This window comes from Sitodiplosis mosellana, unplaced genomic scaffold, assembly GCF_009176505.1.
Source record: "Sitodiplosis mosellana isolate CC-2019 unplaced genomic scaffold, AAFC_SMos_1.0 Smas_scaffold_5453, whole genome shotgun sequence".
Classification (NCBI taxonomy): domain Eukaryota; kingdom Metazoa; phylum Arthropoda; class Insecta; order Diptera; family Cecidomyiidae; genus Sitodiplosis; species Sitodiplosis mosellana.
The window spans coordinates 51,607-74,872 of NW_022600695.1; the positions used below are offsets into that span (position 1 = coordinate 51,607).

Genomic DNA, 23,266 nt, shown 5'->3' on the forward strand with positions numbered 1-23,266 from the left:
TCCGATTGGAGTTGCTTCTGAAGCCGACTGAAGATGAACATAAACAAATCAAAGTCTAGGGAACTCTGTAACCGAAGAATTTATTTCGCAAAATTGATATGATGATTCAATTCTTACTTGTTCTCCAAAATATTAAAACTGTTTGTATATAAATATATTTATTAGCTGGTGAATGTGTTTTTCTCTTTCTCTCTCTTCGGATCTGATGTGAAAAATCGGTATTGTTTTTGTATTTGTCACATTCATTTGGACTACCGAAAATACAATTTTTGACTACCGAAATGAAATCTTGACTACCGGTTTTGTGCTTGAATCACGCTTATTTTACTCCCTGGTACATACCAAGGCTATAAAACCATCACGAATGGGAGAAAAATGCTATTTGTTCAATACCTCTTTGCATTTAATACTGGTGAAAAGTTTAAACGCCGAATTTGATATTTAAAAAAGTTGAGCCAATTTTAATATTCTGAGAACGCAGTTGTTCTTACATTTTGGCCCTCTAAAAAGCCTAGTATGTCGCTATCAATTGCCAGACAAAAAAAAACCATCGGTAGAACTGTGTTATTATATATTTTTGGGTTCAGAAGAGTTCATTTTTACACTGGCTACAATTTTGCCAAGAAAATTGAGTACTGCGAGTTATCATTTTGGTCTGAAAACCGTTATTTTTACGATATTTTGTACCATTTTTTGATTTTCATTGGAATGGACCAATTTTGAAATGACACCTTATTTTAAGTCTAAAAAATTGAATTGACATTACAAAGAACAAAAAACAAAAAACGTGAAAATGACCGACCTACTCATAGTTTTTTTACAGAGCGTGTTATGAGCTGATATCAGCTGCTGACGTTAGTTAGTACTGCTGACATTAGCACATAACACGCTGTGCTTTTTTATGCCAAAAAACATTATACAAGGTTGATCAAATTGTTGTTGTTCTTTTTAATTATCAGTGTAGTGGATAAAGTTACCATTTACAATAAATAATTTGGATGAATTTCAATAACATTTGTGTTTTTCAAGTTTGGACATCCCTATTGAAATACCCTTTAGTACCCAGAGCATTTGACCAAAAAATCGAATTTTGATGATTAGACGATTTCCTGGTTAGCAAATTCCAGGAATTGAATACGAAAACAAGGCACTGCCAGGCGATTTGAAAAATTGAACATGGATGCAACAGCCAATGTGAGCTCGTCAAGGCGTATCATCTGAGCATGTAATACTATTAAATTTGTCACGCGATAAATTCTTAGTGTTGATATATAAATATTATATCGTTTTGTTTTCAATTTAAAATGCATATACAAAAGAAGACACGCAGACAATAAAATCCGATTTTTCAGTTTGTTAAAATAAAAGTCAATTCAACAGCAAACAATTGTTGTTTTTCTCATTCAACACCGATGACGAAAAATCTTCTGATAATGATAGAACAGTTCAAATGGATTGAGTATTTTAAAGCTTATTTATTCAGTACGGTTTCAATGAAATTTACAAAAATATTTTCTTACTAAATTGAGAAACTTAAATTTAATGAAAAGTATATATACTAATTGTTATTGTATATCGGTAGAGAGTCTATGACAACTAATATCAACATAAAAAGTTAGGTTTTTATCCAACAGATGTCGCCCATAATATTCGAGCTATTTGACAACCTTTTAAGGCGTAGTGACAGTGAATACACATTTACGTACACATATTCCAATGAGTTTCTTGCAAAAATTCTTCTGCATTTCAATTCCTTCGAGAAATTTTAGGAAAAAAATGCATTTTCTTTAATTCTGTGTGTCTCTAAACTGGAGAAACTTCACTTTGAGGATTATAAAATCATAGTAAGAAACATGAACACGGTGGTAGAAATGAATGTTTGTGCAATTTTATTCATTGCTACATTTCAATAGCAGGGTGTAGAAGGAATTTAGAAAAAAATCATACAGACAGACAACGTATGAGTGCAAGACCAACCAGAAAAGCAACAAAGTGCGCGAAAAGTCTTCAATTTAATGTTCACCCAAAATGGATGACAGATGAAATTGTTTGCAGTTTAAATACAAATAAATGGATTCCTGAATATTTTTCATATGTGTACAGACATTTCGTGTGGTGTTGAATATATACATCATTTAATAAAGGTGAACAGAAAATCACTTATTCAAATACATCATGACTCGATTTATGTATCTTGGTTCAATAATTTTATTAGCATAATCCATTAACACAGAAGTCAACTTTTTCTAATGAAAAAAAGTGAAAAATCATTTAAAAAAAAAGAACCAAAAGGCGAAACTGTTCAAATTTTATTAAAAAAAGTATGTTGAAAGAGTTAAGACTGTTTCATATTCCATAAGCTAGTGAAAAATAAACATTGAAAAACTTCGATTTAATTTGAATTTCCCTAAATCGTCCCCACTTAGCAGAGTTTTTGTTTCCTGGTGAGGATTTTGAATAATATTTTGAAGACGTTTCATTTTATTATTATTGTTACATTATCATTCTCAATACTATAGATGTTCCCATTTATATGGTAAACAGAAAATTGAAGTGTTAACAGAAGTGAAGATGATTCGAAACGTTCAATTCTCCTCATTTTTTCGTGGATTCCTGCTCAAATAACTCCAGTATTGGAAAATGGTGTTTCTCATAAAGTAATTTTTGTTGGTTGTGCTTGATCTCAAGCTACAAAGTATAAGTATATCGACTTGTGATCGAATGTTTTCATTACAAAAATACAGTCCTATATTGTGGATAACTTTCTGGTAAAATATCAACATAATATACGCAATATAAAAGCGTAGAAGCGTGGGAACAATTTGTTTGAGCAGTAACAGTGAAAATTAAGAAAAAATGGCATATCAAAAACCTACAAATATTGATGAGTTCATTATTTTAATGGCTAAAGCTGATATGCGTGTTAAAACTCAACTTGCTGAAGATCTAGTTGCCTTTTTGATTGACCAAGACAATTCAATAGTTTCAAGTGATTTGGGACAATTAATCGATAGTTTGATGCCATGGCTGACAGGGAGCCACTACAAGGTAATTAAAGTCATTCCAAGTTTTTTTCAACCGCAGTTCTGCTTCGCATATTTGGTTTCCAGTATTACTTTATTTAGAATGTATGATTCATATGATTGATCATTCATGAACAAGAATGACGTAATTTTAAAAACTTCTTGTAGGTGAAAACTTAATTTTATGCGGTGCGCTAACAATATAAAAGATCTTTTTGTAATAACAGACTTATAAGTTTACTTTGCAGTAGAATGTTTCAAATTAATTCCTTTTATTTCTCACCAAAAATTCGCTCGACAACTTGAATTCGAAATTGCGTTACTTATTTTTAATGAAAATTGTCACATATTTCAGATTGCGCAGAGGGCACTGGAGGCATTTACAGAACTCATAAGTCGTCTAGGCACTGATTTTGTCGCATATACGCCAACAATCTTACCACATGTTGTTGATCGCCTCGGGGACAGTCGAGATACTGTCCGAGAAAAGGCTCAGCTGCTTCTTAGTAAGCTCACGGAACACCGTGTCATCCCACCGCAACAATTACTTGACAAGTTAACGATATGTTTTAAGCATAAAAATGCAAAAGTTCGGGAAGAATTTCTGCAAACTATCGTCAATACACTGAATGCGTAAGTCAATTTCGATTAAATTCAATTTAAATATTTTTTCACATTGTTTTCTCTTCAGGTACGGTACTCAAGTTCTCTCGTTAAAATCATTCATTCAACCCATCGTGAGTCTTTTAGGAGATCCTTGTGGACCTGTAAGAGATGCTTCCATTCAAACCCTAGTCGAAATATATAAACACGTCGGTATGTTTTCAATTTTTTGTCAATAGTTCGTTTCTTCCTTCATTGTAAAAAATATGTTCAAAAATCTACTTCTTAGGGTGGGAACAGACTTTGCAAGTAAAATGCTTGCATCAAGTTTTTTTTCAACGTACTTTGGATTGTTCCGAAAATAACACTTGCATGCAAAGTAAAGTGGTGAACTACAATAGTGTAAATTTTGGTCGATATTTTTGTCCCTACGTCCACAAGGTAGGTTATATAGTGCCAAAATGATCGATTTTATAAAGATATGTAAATATTTGAAGAAATTCGATGATTTTAGCACTATATAATCTACTTTGTGGACTTTAGCGCAGAAATTACGTCCAAACTGTATGCAAGTGAAATACTTGCACGCAAGCATCTCATACAAGTTTGTTCCAAATTTTTGTGTATACGTCCACAAAGTAGATTGTATAGTGCTAAAATTATCGAATTTCTTTGAATATTTACATATCATTATAGAATCGATCATTTTGACACTATACAACCTAGTGTAATGAATTCAATTAGATTCATGAAAAACCCTGATCTTCGAAATGTACAATTCCTCTCTGCGTTCTTGTGGACTTGATATCTTCAATTTTAGTTGGCTTTTCAGCAAACTATTTGATTCGCATATATGCATTGTTCAAGTTAAATAATATAAATACGTTGTTCAAGTTAATTACTTTCAAATGCAAATCTCTTATCTCTTATCAGATGGGCTCAAATCAAAAACACATGCCTATAGCATGTTTTTTTTCTTTTAATTATTCGCGTTTTTCGCAAAACTGAAGAGATAAGAGATCACTGTTTTCATCAAAATTATAGAGAACCTCGAGTACTACAACTTTTTCAAAGACACCAAATCTCTATCTCCTATCGAATGAAATCATGACCGACCGCGGACCATCACTCATGCTCAGTATTTTCAGTAACATTCATATATGAATTTTGTATAACCAGTTTATTGACATTTTTCACTGGTTTATTGGAATATGTCCATTAATAGCTAGCCTATTGGTGGCTGCAAGTAATTTGCTTTACTAGATTTCTATAATGTAGTAGTCTTTCCCGATTGGAATAAGGATTGGTCTGTATTTAATTTTAAAAAAAGATGAACTTTATGGACTAAATTATAATTCTGAAAATTAGATCAAATTCCTTAAAATTTAGCGTGAGACAAAAAAAAAACTAGGACATTTCTACAAGCAAATGAAAATGTCAATAGTAAGCAGGTTGTCACCGGTCCCAAAGTAAAAATGTACGAAAAGAAAGGTCAGATGAAGTTTTGAACAACAAGTCGTTTTTGCAATTGAAAAGAAATTAATTGAAGAGAAGTTTCACTGACTGAACATGTCCCTGCTGTTTTCGCAACACCACTTAAAATAAAATACTGAATGGGATTGTGATGTTGCAATACAATTCTTGGCAAATTAAAAGAATCAACACTAAAATTTTGCAAGTTGTCAAGAAACTATCTACACAATAGCATTAATAATTGAAATTTGAATAGAAAATTTGAGAAAGAAAATTTACATGTTATGCTGTTTCCGATAGCACAAGCGAAAATTGCAAAGATATGAAAATGTCGATAAAACGAAAAAAGTTTCAACAATTCGAATATTCTCTTGGAATTTTTTAATTATTTTCAGTGTAAAACCAACAAAAAGTAATTTGGGCTTACTGAAAGATGGTTTCGTATGAATGTACACTGGGCTATAAAATTGATAAACATTTTATTTTTTTCAACTTTATTTCCCACTTGAACATGAATATTTATATTTATATTTATTTATTTTTTTCTACTGTTTTTAGGAGACAAATTGAGAGTTGATTTAAAGAAGAAAGAAATTTCGGCCACCAAAATGGCGATTCTGGAGCAAAAATTCGATGAAATCAAGGTTAATGGATTTCTGATGCCTTCTGCATTGAGTTCTGCTATGTCTAATAATGATGAATTGGATAATGCTGGACAAGTCAAAACGATGAGTCGGACGATTAAGCGAACTGTGTCTTCAAATGTTCGAAAACCGCATTCGTTGGATATTCAAAGTGAGTAAATAAAACTCTAGTAATTTTGTAAGAATATATTCTTGATATATCAGGTTGTCGAAAATATTTCCCGTATTGAATAAAAATATATTTGAATCTTTAAAGAATGAGGGAATCATTGATAGATCACAATTGCGTACGATACTGAAAGTAATAAAGTAGAGTGTAAAGAAAATTCAATTGTGATGTGAATGTCATCTTTGACATTTTCTATTTTAGAAAAATGGCCCGAATAGTTAGAAAAATGCATAAGGCATACATTATATGTGTACTTTATGTCAAAAGAAAAATTGTATACAATATACATACATCCGTTGAGTATACTGTTCTCATAAGCAGAAATTATTCGAATCAGATGACAGGGATGGTAAAATTTATCTGGTTCATGTAAACTACCAACTCATTACTTTTAATTCAACCAGGTAAATTTTTCAAAACGGCTTAGCAGATATGAAAAATGAAACTACTACTCGAATCGAGTGACTCGATTCCCGTCGAAAACTGAACGAAATTGACAACAAAGGGCGCTGTAAATGGAAAATATTCAGCAGTGAATGCCCCAACGGCATCTATACAGTATAATTTGGAATTACAGTGGGCCCTCGGAAATTAGAACATTCAGAAATTCGAAGAAACAACAACAAATACACTAAAAACACCTTCTAATTTCAAAGGTACTAATGCATTACTCGAGCGACAAATTACTGCTAATTTCTGAGGGCCCATTGAATAAGTAAATGCTTTCGTCATAAGGTTTACCCAAATGTTGGAAATGGCAATGCAAAAGCAATGCAAACTGAACTCTGAACGGTTTTGGATTTGCTGAATATATTACCATTGCACTTCACTGTGTTGGAAATTGATGTTCAGAGATGTTTAAGAAATTAAATTTGAATGATAGGTTAGTCGATGAAAGTAATAAGATCATCTTATTACTTATAATATTTAATTCAGCCAGGTATTTTTCAAAACGGCTTAGCAGATATGAAAACTGAAACTACCACTCCATTCCTCATCCAAAACTAAACAAAATTGAGCGTGAGAGATGTTTAAGAAATGTATTTCTGTTGGTAAGTTGGCTGAAATAAGAAAAAATTCCCAAAAATGATCACGTCCCATAGTACATTAGTAATTTAACATTACCAACTTTTTCCAAAAAGTCAGTATAAAAAAAACATTCTCGCTCTACGCTACTCGTAGAGTCTTTTAGATCCTACGGAAGGACTCATTTATAGGTCAAACTATAATTGAGCCGTTACATAAAATGAGGGGTTTGGAGCGCAAATGTCATACAAAAAAGTTGAGAGGAAAAATGTCAAATGAAAAGAGATAGCTATATAGTTCACTATAGTTTACTATACAGTTTACTATATCTATGGGTGAGATTGAGAGTAGTGTATGTTTCATTGACTTTGTTACGAAAGAGAAGAGCAAGTTTCTGTCGATTTATAAATGGTTAAAAGCGAGTATGTTCATTTTTGGCGGGTCCTCGCGGTTTTCCACGGTTTCCGCGGAACTGATAAGAGATAACAACTTGGTGTCTTCGGCAAAGTTGTAGCACTCGAGGTCTTCTATAACATTGCTGAAGTCAGTTAAGCGCGAAAAATGATAAGAAAAAAAAAAGTTCCATATAAAATTTGCTTTTTTATGTGCGCGATTTGCGCGCAACTGATAAGAGATAAGAGATAGATGTCTTCAGCTTAGTTAAAGAAAACCTCGAGTACTACAACTTTGCCGAAGACACCATGTTGTTATCTTTTATCAGTTGCGCGAAAACCATGAAGACCGCGGAGGCTAGACGGTACTACAACATACTCTACTTTAACGCCAACAGAATCATCAGAAAACATACTCGCCTTTTCAAAAATATAAACCGAAGAAAAATATACTCCACTCTCAATCTCACCCATAGATATAGCTATCCCTTTTCCGCTCATTCATCATCGACATTTTGCCGCTCAACTTTTCTGTATTACATTTTCGCTCTAAACCCCTCAAATGTACTACATCATAATTTATGGATGGATTATATAGATAGCATACAGAGTACAATAATTTTCAGGTCACCAAAAATAAAAAAAACAGCTAAACTTTTGTATTAAATTCAATGCTACCACAATAACCAATAATCTACATCGTACATCATAATGTATGGAAATGAAAATTTTCAAGTATCGTATTGGTAATAACGGTTTAATCTAAATTTGTAGTTACTCACAGATAACAATAAAACATAAAAACAGAATCTGAAATCACATATCATGAAAATGTAAACCTGTTGAATTCTTATTTTATACAGGTGATGCGGGTGCAGTTACAATGGAAATTTTTGAATCTTCTTTCGAAGTTGTGCCTCAAATTACGGTATTCAACCAGCGTGACGTTGACGATCTTTTGAAGTCTATCAATACCACAATCGGAGATAAAAATATGGATTGGGACAAACGGATTGATGCACTCAAAAAAATTCGTTCATTGCTTATGCTTAATGTTCATACGTCATCGACATTTTCTCTATATCTGAAAGAAAATCTATCTATTTCGTTTCTTGATATATTGAAAGAACTACGTTCACAGGTCATCCGTGAAGCCTGTATTACCATTGCATATATGTGCAAAGTTATTCAAAACCGTTTGGATGTTTTTTGTGTTCATATATTTCAAGAACTAATAAACCTTATTCAGAATTCAGCGAAAATCATTTCATCGGCTAGTATAATAACAGTGAAATATGTGATAAAATATACACATGCACCAAAACTAATCCCAATTATAACACAAAATCTAATGCAGTCAAAGTCAAAAGATATTCGTGCCACATTATGCGAAGTAATGTTCTACTTATTCGAGCATTGGTCAACTAAAACACTGGAAAAGTTCTCAATCAATTTAAAAGAAGCATTGAAAAAGGGCATTTTTGACGCCGACAACATGGCACGCAAGCATAGTAGGAGGTTAGTATTGAATTGTTTTGTTGAATATTAAATCGGATAATCGATTGAGAACAGAATGTTTGCCAATAAGTTGACAGAAAATTCTATTTTACACGGGGCTTTACTTCGGAACTTCGGAATGAACTAGGGGTAGCATTGAAATACTCGAACTTGTGCACATTTTAAGCATCTCTTATTGAAACGTAAAATTAAAAAAAAAATCTTCCTCTTTCTTCAATCTCGTTGTAGTCTTGTGCACGCCAGTGCCCCATCGTTCTTTGAGAGTCTTTGGACGATTCTGAACGCTTTTGTGTGCCATACACTCCTGTCTTTGGATAAATAAGACCCTATAGCGTTACTCAAAATTACTTCGGCAACATGTACGATTTGTATTGGTAATTTGACAGATCACCACCATTACTATTGGCGATGATTATATGCATTGTATCACTGTTGTGCGATATTAGAACCAATAATATGTCATAAAGTAGTATTGGTAACAATGTCGCACAACAGTGCCGACACAATGCATATAAAATTACTATGCTCGACAATAGTAATGGTGGTGATCTGTCAAATTATCAATACAAGCCCTACATGACGACGAAGTAATTTTGAGTGAGTATTTAGACAAAAAGTTTCCGTAAAATTCAAACATCATTTATTCAAAACACATATTCTTAACATAACTCGTTCTTCTTCTTGAACCTTCATGTTATAATAATATAATTATAAGAATTAATCCATGTAAGTGAGTTTTATGCTTTATTTTTAATAATTTCTAATATTAAATATTTTCAGGAATTTTTGGGAATTCAGACGCCATTTTCCAGATCTAGCTGATAATTTGTATGCATCACTTGATTCGCAAACACAGAAAACATTGGACCGAGAACAAGATGGTTCTGAATCAAATGGAACGAATTCTATGAGTGCCAGTTTACGTGGAAGTAACAGTAGTTTGAATTCAATTCCAAGCAGTGTCATAAGTGAGTGCAATTCCTACATTATTTAGTAGTCATTAACAATGACATATGTGGGGTCACTGTCATCACTTCCACAGATTAGAAATATTAACCGTTAGAACCGTTAATTTTGTTTATTTGTGAAATTACAAGTAAGCCCCGCGTGCCATCCTCCACTTGTATTGGTTTTACATTGAAATGAATTCATAATACAAATTTAATGTGAGTGGAGGCACCCTATGAAAAATGGCACAGATTGCTCGTGCTACGGTTAACTCGTACTTTTTTTCATGACTCACAAATACCGATGCAAATAATTATCCGTATCGGTGAATGTGTTCGATTATAAGGATCGCAGTTACGGATAAAAATCTTTATCCGTACAATATAAGGTTTCATAATTATAACGAAATTTTGTATTATAATCACCTTATAAAGCAAAACAGAGAAATACTCCATGCGTAAGGAACAACATATGGAATCATAAAGACCGTAGGCGGCTCCATTTTTTTCTGTTTCAGAGAATATTTCAAAATTTAAAATTTTGAGGGCACCAAAAAAAATCTTGCCGCCGTCTAATGGTTTTGAACGTTTTTTAAGCATCCAAATTGAATGCATATGGACTTATACGAACAAAAGCATCATGGCATAGATGGCGCTTTATTCCACACACATTGTGACAGTGCCTCAGCGAGACCAAATTGCGCCCCGATGCAAACGAAAATTTTGCGCCTTTTCCGAAATTGTTTAATATAAATTAAATAATGAAAATTCGAGCAATAATTTTTACTTCTACAATAATAAGAAATATCTTTATTGTTATTTTTTTAAGTTTAGTTTATAATACGCAGAGTATATTTACAGATGGACTCATCATCGATAGATGAATTTATGCGATAAATTTATCAGATAAATCGTATGCGTTGCGTTGTTTTAACGCATTTGAAGTACAAAAACGAAGAGGAATTTATTAGAAAGGATTGGAATCCATTAGAAGGGATTGGATACCAATGGATCCCAATTCCTTCCAATGAACTCCTCTTCGTTTTTATACTGCAAATGCGTTAGAACAACGCAACGCATAGGATTTATCTGATAAATTTATCGCATAAATTCATCTATCGATGATGAATTCATCTGTAAGTATTCTCTGATAATACGTTTTGGTTAATTCTTTGGATCTTTGAAAAATACTTGTATAATACTGTGTAAAGATGTTCATGTTGATTCAACATTGTTGAAGTGTGTGAAAAGAGATATAGCTATTTGAATACACCTTTTCTTGCTTTAGCAGACGCAAATTCATGGATAACTTCATCATAATTTATGTCACTTGCAATATCATTTTCGATGGAAATTATGGCTAATCCACTTAATCGTTCCTGGCCCATACTATTCCGTAGATGGTTTTTTAATATTTTCAATTTTGAAAAACTTCGTTTACCGCTTGCTACGGAAACGGGTAAAGTCAAAAAAATTCTATACGCAATAGCTGCGTTTGGAACCAACTTTTCCATGTCCATGCGTCTCAATTCATTGAGAATATCTATAACATGGTCGATTTTTCGTTCTTTTGTTAATGTTGTCACGATTTGCATTTCGGTCTGTTTCGGTTAATGAACAATTGAATACTGTGCTCTCCGTATTCTGATTCCATGACAAACAGCGAAGTGTACACGGTCGAATTGTTTATTCTGATTAACTGATTAATTGACAAATCAGCAATTCTCGCGAAACTGTAACGTCTATACACAAATCAATAGGCTATGCGCGTTTCGCTCTCTTCTGTTTACATGGCGTTCAATTTTAAGAATCAGACTTTCTTATAAACGCTATGATTCATTTATTTAACTCATTGCAAGTTGATTACTCGACTCTTTTATGGAAGTATTACGATGCAAAATCAAATTCGACCGTTTTCGTTTGAGAGCAAAGATAAATGAACTTAAAAAAAACATAGAATTGCAAAGAACATTCATTTTTTGAATAAACAGTTTTGATTTTCATTTTCGAAGAAAAATGATACTTCTTCGAAAACACTGTATAAAAAATGAGCATTTTTTTCTCTGGTGATCCGTTTTTCACGTTTTTTTTTCTATCGATATAAACGCAATTTTTCACAAGTAAAGGCGCATTCTTCAATCTTAGAGCGCCTTTTTCAGCAGCAAATACTCATTTTTCCAATTTTTCCAAGAACGCATTTTCTTCAATTTTTCATCGCGTATAGAGTTTACAACAACAACTCCATATGAAAAAAACTTTATGTTGCACTTTAAAACTCAAATATTCTGAGGGAATTCGTTTGTCGCAATGGTTCGTTTACAATATTGTGATCCATTATTACCGCTAAACACGTCCAGAATCTTTTGCATATAGCTTGATTACTAGTTTTTGAATGTATGTTACAATTTGGCAAATGTCTTCACCTAATTCAATAAATGTGGTAAAATAAAGAAAGCTAAATCGTTCAGCACTTCTCCATCAAAGTCTATCAAATTTCAAGCTATTTCGCTTCAACTGAGCTAAATTCTCAGCCAAATTTTGATTCCTTCTGAAGAAATCCTACATAAAACCAAAAATTAAAACTAATTCTTGCATGTGAAAAAAATACTAGTAGCTTAAATTGATAAGCAAAAATATATAGTTAAAATGATATAAAACTAAAAAAATAATAAACTCCCCATTATTATCAACCATCAAATATTGTTTTGAAAAACATTAACTTACGCTAGCTATAACAATGTCAACAGAAAAGATAGCTTGGATTAAGTATTTCATGTTGATCAAAATTCTGAATTCGACTATGTTGTATTTGCTGAATGGATCTGTATTTATAGAGGGAAACATGTTATTTTGACAATTGTCTGAAGTAAGGTAGAGTTCCGAAACTATTTCGTTTATTTTCTGGTTCGATCTAGGGGTTAGACACCACAATGAAATTTCAAATCTCCATGAATAACAAACCAGTAAAGATTTCCAGTGAATCAATTGATTCGGAAGATTTCACGTCCAAATCAGATCAAGATGGTGGATCTGTCAAAAAAAAATCTATGAAATCATTTGAAATTTATACGAATCTAAACAAATCTTGAGTCCTGGTAGACATCAATGGAGTCTTTTGAAAGCATAACTATCCTTGGTTTGGTGTCTACCCACCCCCTAGGCTTCGATTTTTGAAAAAATGTTAAAGAATTACAGATGTCATTTTAGAATTACATGTTAATACGTGTAAAAAAGAAAACATATTTAATCAAATATAAGATGTGTTTGATCAAATATAGGGAACATCTGTACATAGAATAACATGATAACATGTGTAGAAAAGATTTCCCCTCGCCCAAAAATCATTTACTTCTTTAAAAGAACCATCGGTTGAAAAAATGAAAGAAGATTTAAACTGAGTGTTCTGTCAAATTTGCGCACCAATACATCCAATTTCATGTCCATCCATGCTATTCTTCGTTTATATGTATAGAAACTTCTATTAAACGTTCAACATCTATGCTGACTGACATTTGTGTACGCTAATCAAGCGACAAACAAACACGCACAAACACATACCAACAAGCGCATGACGTTTGAACATTATTTCTGTTCTTACTCGTTTGCAGGCGATTGCTACATTCATATAGCAGCGTGTGAATGAAATGCAAACAGTCAACGTGCCGTTCTCTCCACTTATCGTAGCGGCACAAACATCTACTGTATTAAGACTAATAATAAAGCAAGCGTTTGACTGTATACGAGAACAAAGCTGAAGGGGCGATGAAGGCTCTAACGCACGACAAAGTAACTTTTACAAGTTTTTTATGTATCTAATGGTGCATTAAAAGTGACAGAACAGAAATCGGAATCTCAGTTTAAATGTAGTTTTCGGACGAACGGACAGATAAAAGACGATTTTCCAAAATTCGAAAAAAATGTTCGTCCGAAATTTTCGGACAAAAACGACTTTTTCTTTTTTTGTCCGTTTCTGTTGACGGCTTTAATTATTAGCGGTGTTCTACAATTTTGGCGAAGAAACTTTTCTGCGATCACATTACAGATACTCGTAATCAATGTCTGGAGAATGGTTGAAAAAATAACACATAACTTTAAGTTAAAAAATAACACACTTAGTGAACGTAACGCATAATAGACATCCAAATCAATTTTAATTTAATATTGCTTGTAGAGCGTCGACAATTCACTGGCCTCAGAAGTCCTGTAACGATTGTCCCATCTGGTAAGTGGAAAATTTTATTGGATAATTTTATTTACAAAAATACCTTGAATTGTTTTTATGCGGTCATGAAATCCATACTGACGAGAACATTCGACCTGCCTCTAGTGGTGGTAGATTGAAATGCCATTGGTTTCATTTCAAGAGTGGTAAATTCAAAAACAAAATGCTGAGAATCATTTCAGCATAGATACTCAGTTTACAACTGAATTCTCAGTAACTGAATGCAGTCACTGTGTGCGTCGCTGTAAGTAAGCGGGCGTTCTACATTCAAGCGCAGACGTGCATATACATTGATTCACACTCAGTTGGAGTGAGTGCGCGTGCGAGAGAGGAGTGGAGAGAAGAGAAGAGAACGAGCAATATGTGTCGCATTGAACGATTTGAGTGAACTTGCTTGTGTTTGTGCTGTTGACAAATTTGTAAGAAGAAAAAGAAGAACGAACAACAATTCGAAGAAACAAAGTGTAAATATTCGCCACACTGACACTGTGTCAAGAGGACATTCTCTAGCATCGCTCGATGCGACACATTTCGTTCGTTCTCTTCTCTCCTCTTTGCACGCACACTCACTCCGATTGAGTGTAAACCAATGTATATGCATGTCTGCGCTTGAATGTAGAACGCCCGCTCACTCACAGCGACGGATGCAGTCACTGCATTCAGTTACTGAGAACTCAGCTGTAAACTGAATATCTATGCTGAAACGATTCTCTGTCAAAATGTCAACCTGTGCTTCTCTCCCATAAGAACCAATGTATTTGACGTGACAGTGAATAGCGGTAGCGCCTAAATAGGATCTGCGGCAACTTAAGGAACTATCAATACTTCTTGTTGTTGCGAAATTCATGACAACAACAACAAGTATTGATAGTTCTTAAAAATTTCCGCTTGTGTGTTGTCTACATGATGTGTGTGCAATTTCATATTAAACTCAATAACATAAAATATTGCTCAGATATGGATCGAACTGTAAATAACAACGAACTAAATTGACGAGTAAATTGTTCATCAGATAAAAAGGATTACATTCGTAATCCCGAACTTTCCCATACTATCCCACACTGTCCGTAATTTTGATTTTTTTTTTTCAATTTTCTCGAAATAAAGGCAATATATGTAAGTGACAGCATACACTTTTTGTATCTGTAATGTGCATCACACGCAGCTTCAGTTTTAAGCACTCCCATAATCTTATGAATGTATTGGAACCTGCATTTAATTGCAATTTTCTACAGTGTACTGATTCTGCCCCAAAACAATTTTTAAATAAGAACTACCGTTTGAACAATGACAAAATTTGCCTATGTTTTTATATGGAGCACATGTTTATGCTATATTTAAGCGACATCTTGACGCTGAACGCTAAACTATGAAACTTTTATATTAATATGCTGACAACTATCAATGACAGCAACAATAGAACGTATTTGTATTGCAAAATACTTCCACCTTGCAGATGGCGCCAAACCAAACGCCATTCTAGTCGTTTTTCTCATTGGTTTGAATGATGTTTTCGTATTTTTTTTTTCATTAATTACACCCATGGAATGAAAGAACAACTTATGAGCTCTTTATCCATAACTGAGACGGAAAAAACTTAGAGCAAAAAATGTCTTTTCCGCTCAATGTTGAGTTGTGTCACTTCTGCTCTCAACTTTATTTGTTTCATTTTTGCTCTAAGTTTTTCCCGTCTAAGTTATGAATAAAGAGCTCATAGGTTGTTCTTTTGTTCTATGGGTGTCATATGTCAACCCTTTCGTATTTCCCAACTTAAAAATATGTTAATGGAATGAATCAAAGCCAAAGAAAATCACAACGAAAATCTTCATAAATTTAAATAAACGCGCTCACTCATAAACTTCAATGGCAATTTCAACTATCGCCTTTAGCGTCGTGTCGGTAGAGCTGGTTGCTTGTTTACATTAAAAATGCGTGTTGTTGCTGTTGTTGCTTCATCCCCGCGCCTTCAGCGCACTGGCCCCTTGCACAGAAGTTCTGAATACAAAATTTACGATTCAGTATAGGAAAATGTATTTTTATCACAACTGTACCCAAATTGTTGAGCAGTAGTGTATTTTACAAAGAAAAAAACACAAGCTTACCAGCTATTTCAAACCAAATTTTATTTTGCATCTCTTTTCCAATAACTTGCTCACCTCTGATGATATTTCGAAATACGGACTGGAAAAAATATAATCAGCCAGCACAAGTAGTGAAAATCTTATAACTCCAATAACATCATACGGTAGCACTAGTCGACTTTACAGAATACCTACGTTGTCAAAAAATCGTAATAAAAGCGGAATACCCGTATCAACAATTCACCGAGATGTGTCACAAATTTCTGCACTTCGAGGTCATTTTTGTCGTTTGTTTGAGTCCATTAAAAAATCTTTTTCTTTTCGAACTATCCTTGAAAAAAAAAAATCCCAAAAATATACAATAAACATATTCCATACAGGAAATGTACGAAGCATTTCAGCGTTGGATACAGCAGCTGTACAACGAGCTAGAGCCAGACAACAGTACTCTACAATTGCCCGAATGAAGGTGACAGCTGGAACAGCTTCACTTCGTAAGTTTCCGATTTTGAATATTATAGTTTAAATATAAAAGAACTTGTAATGCTTGAATTTTACAAATTCATTTTTTCTGATGCAGAAGGTCAGGTGGCTCAACAAGGTAGTAAAATAACTAAATCGAGTCTTCTCTAATGAAACTCCTACATTAATTGTGATTACTATATTTCAGCACGTGCAAAAAAAGTTGCACAAAATGTCTCCAATCAATCAACACCTCAAGCAGAATATCGTAGTACTGTTCGGCGCAATAGTGGTGTGACTCAATCACAACGTAAGTATGAGATTGACAGCGTGAAAGTTGAATATATTTTCTCCCATTTTTCTTACTTTGCTGTAATTTTCGGCGCATTATCATTAAGGCAGTTTTACAATTTGGAATATGGCTCAGCAAGTGCAGAACCATATGCAACACGTGGTTACAAGAGGGTATTAAAACCCGCTGGCGGACCACCTCGAAATGCGCTATCACTAGAAACTTTATGATTTCACCCAGTGATAAAATAGCATCGTAACTACTGAGTCTTGATAAACTAAGGCTTAGCTACACTTTTGGCATCTTAACCGGTCACATTAGACTAAATGCGTATCTTAAACGCATACAGGTTAGAGATGACCCCGACTACGATCTTTGCGGCAGAGGAGAAGAATCATCTCTTCACTTTCTATGCAACTGTCCAGCTCTGAGCCATATTAGAAGAAGTATTTTCGGAATAGATATGCTCACACCGAACGAAATTCTAAATTTTAATCTTAGTAAAATATTCAAATTCGTTCAAAAGTATGGCAGATTTTCCTCTCTTAGGAATTCAAATTCTGTCGGCACAATATTCTTTACGAGACAAGCTAGAAGGGACAACACGTCTAATGTCTTGCTACCAGCTGGCAATGTCATATAGTAAAAATGGATGAAAAATCACTTGGAAGCTCAGCTATAAAAAATCTCTCTCCAAAACGGGTAGTTTTGCAAAAGGTCAATGACCTGTGTTACTCCTCACACAAATCCATACATCCATACATGGCTCACTCATTTAAAATATATGGAGCACGGAATTTAAAATCTCGTGCGGAAAATGGAACTCTACACGGAGAATGAAATTCTAGCCACGGAATTTGTAATAAATTATTCATTGGCATTATACAGTCGACTTTCGTTAACTCGAACTTGTGAAGGAATTAAACCTTGAGAAACGCTTAAATTGAAGTGAAAAATATAGCAAACATTTTTTTATTATATGGGTTCATACCCATCTAACAATTATCAACCCAAATACATCCGATTCCAGGCACATATCCAAGGTTGAATACGGGGATAGATTTAAGCGTAGAAGTAACCGTCATAGTGATCCAATTGTGCATGGAATGAATGGAGAAAAAACAGCATAAATTTAGCATCAATACATTCAATACTCTTATGTCAATTGAAAAACAAATCATTTACTTACATGGGTACTTCTGCCCTCCTAGTTAAGTATGTACGACTACTATACCACAACAATCAGGCATAGCGGAAATAACATTACTGTTATATTTTAATTTTTAAATTATTCAATGTGAATGGCGTGAACGACGATGCATGATGCTTGTTAGTTGTTGACAGCAGCTCGCTGGTTGCATGGCCTCTGAAATGTTTCGAGTAACGTATACCCAAATAAGTTACAGTGTCCTTTAAAATCATACAAGAAAACAATGAATGATGTGTAAATAAAGCACCTCATATGTAATTCAATCAACATATTATGAGCACTTACATTTGATCAGGATACATTTTGCAGCGGCAATGTCATGATGCCATGTCGTCTTGTGCACTCGTGGCTCAACAACTTCCATCTCACCGGCTCGATTGACGTTCACGTATTGCAAAATTCCACTAGACCCATTTACTTGCCATGTCCTATAGTAGATCGCTATATTTGGGAGTAAATCTGGATTTAGTTGATTGGGATGTGGGACATAATTGCCGACCGCTTGATTTCCGTTACCCTCTTCCGCTTCTTTCTCAAGCAAAAACAATTTCAGCTTCTCTACCCTCATCTTTCGTTTGTTGAGCTTGCACAATAATTGATGGCAGCATTGCTTGTTCCAATTGCGGCCGACATAATGGCAGACTTTGAACCGATGTCGTTTCGTGCGTCGATCAAAACGGCCAAAGCACTTGGCACATGTTTGAGAAGTGAAATACTCGTCGACCATATTAACCACACAACCAGGATACTTTAGTAGCTCCGTATCATCTTCCGATTGCCCGGGCAACGCAGTGTATTTTTGTGAACTGGGCGACATTTGAACAGCTCCGAAATGCATAAAAGATGGCTGATGGTTGGTCAACATTCCGGCTATGCTATCGGTCACACTTTTTGATCGAACGTATTTGTCAAAATTCAGTCGCGTTTATTTGTCTGTCGTATATATGGCAGTGCCACTTTACGTCATTTTGAGTCGATGTCGAATGTAGTCCTTCCAGTGCCTACTCAATGGCGATGGCATCACCGGATAGAGCGCACGATTTTCACGATCCTGCCTCTCTTCCTTCACAAAATCCTTGGTCCACCGCTTTCCCTGTCGATTTCGGACCTTTTGCTTCTTCCAGTAATGATACTGTTTGCTACTGATCGTGTAGTTCACCTAAGAAACGAAACAAAACGAAACAGAACAGAACAAAGAAAACCGTTTGGATAACAATGAAAATGACAATGGCATAACTTCGGTTTATCAAATGAAAAATGCACGTAGATTGCCTCTTTGCCAGTTTCGATGTTATGTACTGTTGTTGCGTTCCACCCGGATCAGTACCACTTTCATTGACAAAATTTCTGTAGTTTTGAACAATGGCTTTTTCGTCAACTGGTTTCGATTTCGTTTTGTCAACATCAAATTGTAGCGATACCTGTCCATTTGAGAGAAATCGGAAACGGAAATTTTTCTACTGCGACCGAGCCGATAGATTTTTTGCATATCGAAGAATTCGTTCCAATAATACTCCTTTTATTTTCTGAACTCTTTCTCCGTGATGGAAATTTGTTTGTATTTGCCTTGCTTTTTCGGTGCGATTTTCAGTCCACACAACAAAGAGTACAATGTTCGATTGTCCAACGTGTATGGAAAAACCTCTTTTCGATCATAGTATTCGTGACTGCTGTCGATATATTCGCTTTTTCACTCACTGAATCTCCGACCATAGGTAGGAAATCAAACCCATCTTCATTGTCGATTCATTTAACTCCCGGTAGATTGAAGTCACCTGCGATAATTACAATATCATCTTTTGACGTTTGGAGTGAACTGATCGCATTGAGGTGATAACTATTTTGGTGGGTCATTGCCTCTTGAAAATGCTTGCTTATAGTGATCGAATTCCCAGTGGCCGAAGAGCTGTCCATTTCTAGGCTTTGGTTTATTTGCAAATCTCTTTCTGCCGAATTTGAATGAGATATTTCAGTAAATAAATCTGATGTCTCGGAGACTTTCTCTGTCGAAGAGGGAGTCGAGACATTGCTGGTTGATTTGTATCGAGCTTACACTACCACATTCGTTGAATAGTATTGGATTCTCCTGGGCCACGTTTTTGCATAAAGCTTTCACTGATGAAGCAGTATCAGATAATAACAAAGATAAGATTAAAGATTATTAACTGAAACACTGTAAAAATGTAAAATGTTTTGAATTTAAACAAACTGCAAAAAGCAATCACACTTTCCTTAAACATCGAAAAAATATTGCTTTCAACTCAGCGACGGTTGGACCATTTTGACAAGTTCTTCATTGTATCCAATATCATGCATACACTAAGTTCAATTTCGTGCATTGGTCCAAACTTGGGGATATTCGCGAATGCTCGAACTCGCAAAACTCATACAAAACTCACATCAAACTCGAAGAACTCGCTCAAACTCGTATCAACATCCAAAAAATTGCACCTTTTCAATTACACAAAAAATACATGTCTGAACATGTGAATATAATTTTGTAAACATTTCTAACTGATTAAAAAGGAATCAGGGGGATTGCAGATTGACAGTTAAGCTGCATGATATATACTGAATGAATAGTTCTGCAGCTTGCCGTATATGATATTGTAGGGCAAACTGCGGCGCTAGTGTGCTTGTGTTTCAATCTACAAACTCCCAAATTCTCATTTTTTTTATTTATCTTCTGATCAGCGACATCTAGGAGTACATCACCATCATCTCGATTGTATAGCACGTCTGCGTATAGACAAACTGGTACAATTCCAAAAAAGACTCCAATCATTCCAAGATCACTCGTCACCTCGCGTGAAACTAGTCCGACTAGAAATGGAGTACATCAAACTGTTCGCCGTTTAGGATATTTGCCTAGTAACAGCCCTCGTCGACAAGAAAGACCTCCAATCATTCCAACAAGGCCAGTTTTAGCACAGAAAATTCTACAGGCCAGTCGTGAAGCTGAAACTGCTTTAGCCGATGCCCTTGTAAATAAATTGAGAGTATTTTTTGCAATTCAAACATATATAAAAAAATCATTTTCATTCTAGTCCCCGGATGATGCAAATTTATCAAATGAATTAGGTCGTCTACATTTGCATCGTAAGATATCTCGAGATGAATCTGATGAGAGTGAGGCTTCATCCGTGTGTTCAGAAAGAAGCTTTGATTCATTCCGACGTAATGATGTAAGTTTTTTTTTTCACTAATTCAATGATATATTCTTCAACTATGTTCTTCTCGACACCTTCGCATATTTTACAGTTCCTATATTTGAAAAACAAATTCCTCTGAAGCGAAAAAATTTGTTCGCTCTGGTGGCGCACCTAGTCCATAGAATATTTATCATAAGGTAACTAGGTAACTGAGCTATGTATCGTATACGCATTGCGAATGTCAAGTTGGTTATGTGTAGATTTTGATAGAACTTCTTTGGCCATTACCTATTTGCACCACATGTCACATCGTTCCAAAGACATTGTCAGTTCGACTTTACCGTGCTATTTCGAATGAAAAATAACTTTGATCTATACATGGTGATTCTAAATTCTATGCTAATCTCTATACCACTGATTCCCTGGCTCATGATTACTCCTTAGAAGTGTGTGGGCACTTTTCCTTCAGGGGCTATTTTGCTGAGGTTACAGCCTTCGGCACACTATGGGTCAAGCCGCCGTGATTCCATGCCAACGACCATTGTGAGCGCATTTTTGGACATAAACTCATTATTGTTCTTTCTTTGGAAAGATATTGAAGCCAACTAGACCATCCAACCCAAAAACACCGAAAAAGTTTGATTGAAGGGGTTAAAAATAACCCACACCGGAAAATACGATAAATTGATGAAAATATTGAATTATTTAAAAAATAAATGCGTTATTAAGTTATCGTTTTTTCATCATAGATCGAATAGACCAAGAGCTGTTGAACAAAGTACTATAAATACAAGCTTCATGTCCGATAATGAAATTGTAGGTGCATATTAAAGTCAATATTCAAAATATCATATTGTTTTATCTTCATTTGATACACGTCATAATATCTGCTCGCCGATAACAAGAAAAAAAATTGCTTCACTTTTCGCTCAAGCTTTATGGCAGAATTTTTGTTTACTGATAAATTCGCTCGAGAATAATTCAAACACAAAAAATCTTCTCCAAACATTGTACACAACATTTTTTATTTCACATCAAAGTCTCATTCTAGTCAAAGAAGTGAGGTTATGTGTTTGCAATGCATTTCATCTATTTTGACATGATTACAACATAACCTCACTTCTTTGAATTGAATGAGACTTTGATATGTAATAAAAAATGTTGTGTACAATGTTTGGAGCAGATTTTTTGTGTTTGAATCATTCTCGTACGAATTTATCAGTACACAAAAATTCGGCCATAAAGCTTGAGCGAAAAGTGAAGCAATTTTTTTTTCTTGTTATCGGCGAGCAGATTGTGATGTTTATCAAATGAAGATAAAACAAATTGATATTTTGAATATTGGCATCAATGTGCACCTACAATTCCATTATCTGACATAAAGCTTGTATTTATAGTACTTTGTTCAACAGCTCTTGGTCTAGAAAGATCGTCAAATTTCAGGCCAATGTGCCAATTTTCAGAAACTAATTTTGACGTTAACCCAATGAAACTGCGATCCAAAGATGTCATTAGCTAGGGGAATATCACGCTCCTAAATCTTAGAGATATTTGAAATAAACATCAGTTGTATGACATATTTTCGAATATTTCGAATAAATAAATCAGATTTTCGTGGATTTTGGAGATATTTGAGATTTTTGGCATTAAATCCAAATAAATACATTTAAATATCATTGATAATCACAAATATCTACAATATTCCGCCGTATTCACAAATATCCACCATATTTCATCCGACAGATTCTTACCAGTAAAGGTCCCTCATTTTGAATAATTTTTTTACAAATGCCCATACGCATTCGATAGGGCATCCCTCAAAACCTTCGAAACAATATTTCTTTTCGTTGCGATTCTCCCGGGGTCGGTTTTAGGGGGGCTCAAAGTTGGCAACCCCACTTTTTCCGGGGGCCATAACTTCAAAACGACTGGAAATTTGAAGTGAAAAAAGTGTCTTTGGAAAAGTTATAGATCTTGTCATTCATATCGGGAATAAATTGACTTTTGCCCGTTGTAAGTGGTTCGGATTTAATTAAATCCAAAAATTTAATT

At 34.5% G+C, this 23,266-nt stretch overlaps 1 protein-coding gene and 1 long non-coding RNA gene across 51 annotated transcripts in view; one reads left to right on the forward strand and one right to left on the reverse strand.

Moving 5' to 3' along the window:
- Positions 1-1,639: 1,639 nt before the first annotated feature.
- LOC129572743 (CLIP-associating protein) overlaps positions 1,640-23,266 on the forward strand; it is a 34,805-nt gene continuing 13,178 nt past the window's right edge. Inside the window, exons 1-16 of one of the 50 annotated variants that reach the window (XM_055452808.1) lie at positions 1,670-1,844; positions 1,914-2,144; positions 2,216-2,444; positions 2,520-2,657; positions 2,745-3,048; positions 3,379-3,656; positions 3,715-3,839; positions 5,658-5,894; positions 8,194-8,848; positions 9,629-9,816; positions 13,967-14,017; positions 16,479-16,592; positions 16,679-16,699; positions 16,769-16,870; positions 20,757-21,046; positions 21,110-21,247. In XM_055452808.1, coding sequence (XP_055308783.1) covers positions 2,857-3,048; positions 3,379-3,656; positions 3,715-3,839; positions 5,658-5,894; positions 8,194-8,848; positions 9,629-9,816; positions 13,967-14,017; positions 16,479-16,592; positions 16,679-16,699; positions 16,769-16,870; positions 20,757-21,046; positions 21,110-21,247 — 2,391 coding nt within the window. In that variant the 5' untranslated portion in view covers positions 1,670-1,844; positions 1,914-2,144; positions 2,216-2,444; positions 2,520-2,657; positions 2,745-2,856. Of the gene's footprint in view, positions 3,049-3,378; positions 3,657-3,714; positions 3,840-5,657; positions 5,895-6,848; positions 6,965-8,193; positions 8,849-9,628; positions 9,817-13,966; positions 14,018-16,217; positions 16,374-16,478; positions 16,593-16,678; positions 16,700-16,768; positions 16,871-20,756; positions 21,047-21,109; positions 21,248-23,266 lie in introns of those variants that run through there. The other 49 variants (XM_055452787.1, XM_055452819.1, XM_055452815.1 and 46 more) reach the window with 49 other exon arrangements.
- Positions 17,796-20,842, reverse strand: LOC129572745 (uncharacterized). Its single transcript, XR_008688491.1, has 3 exons — positions 18,348-20,842; positions 18,042-18,262; positions 17,796-17,847 (listed from the first exon to the last, which is right to left on the reverse strand). It is a non-coding gene; the product is annotated as an uncharacterized LOC129572745 (long non-coding RNA).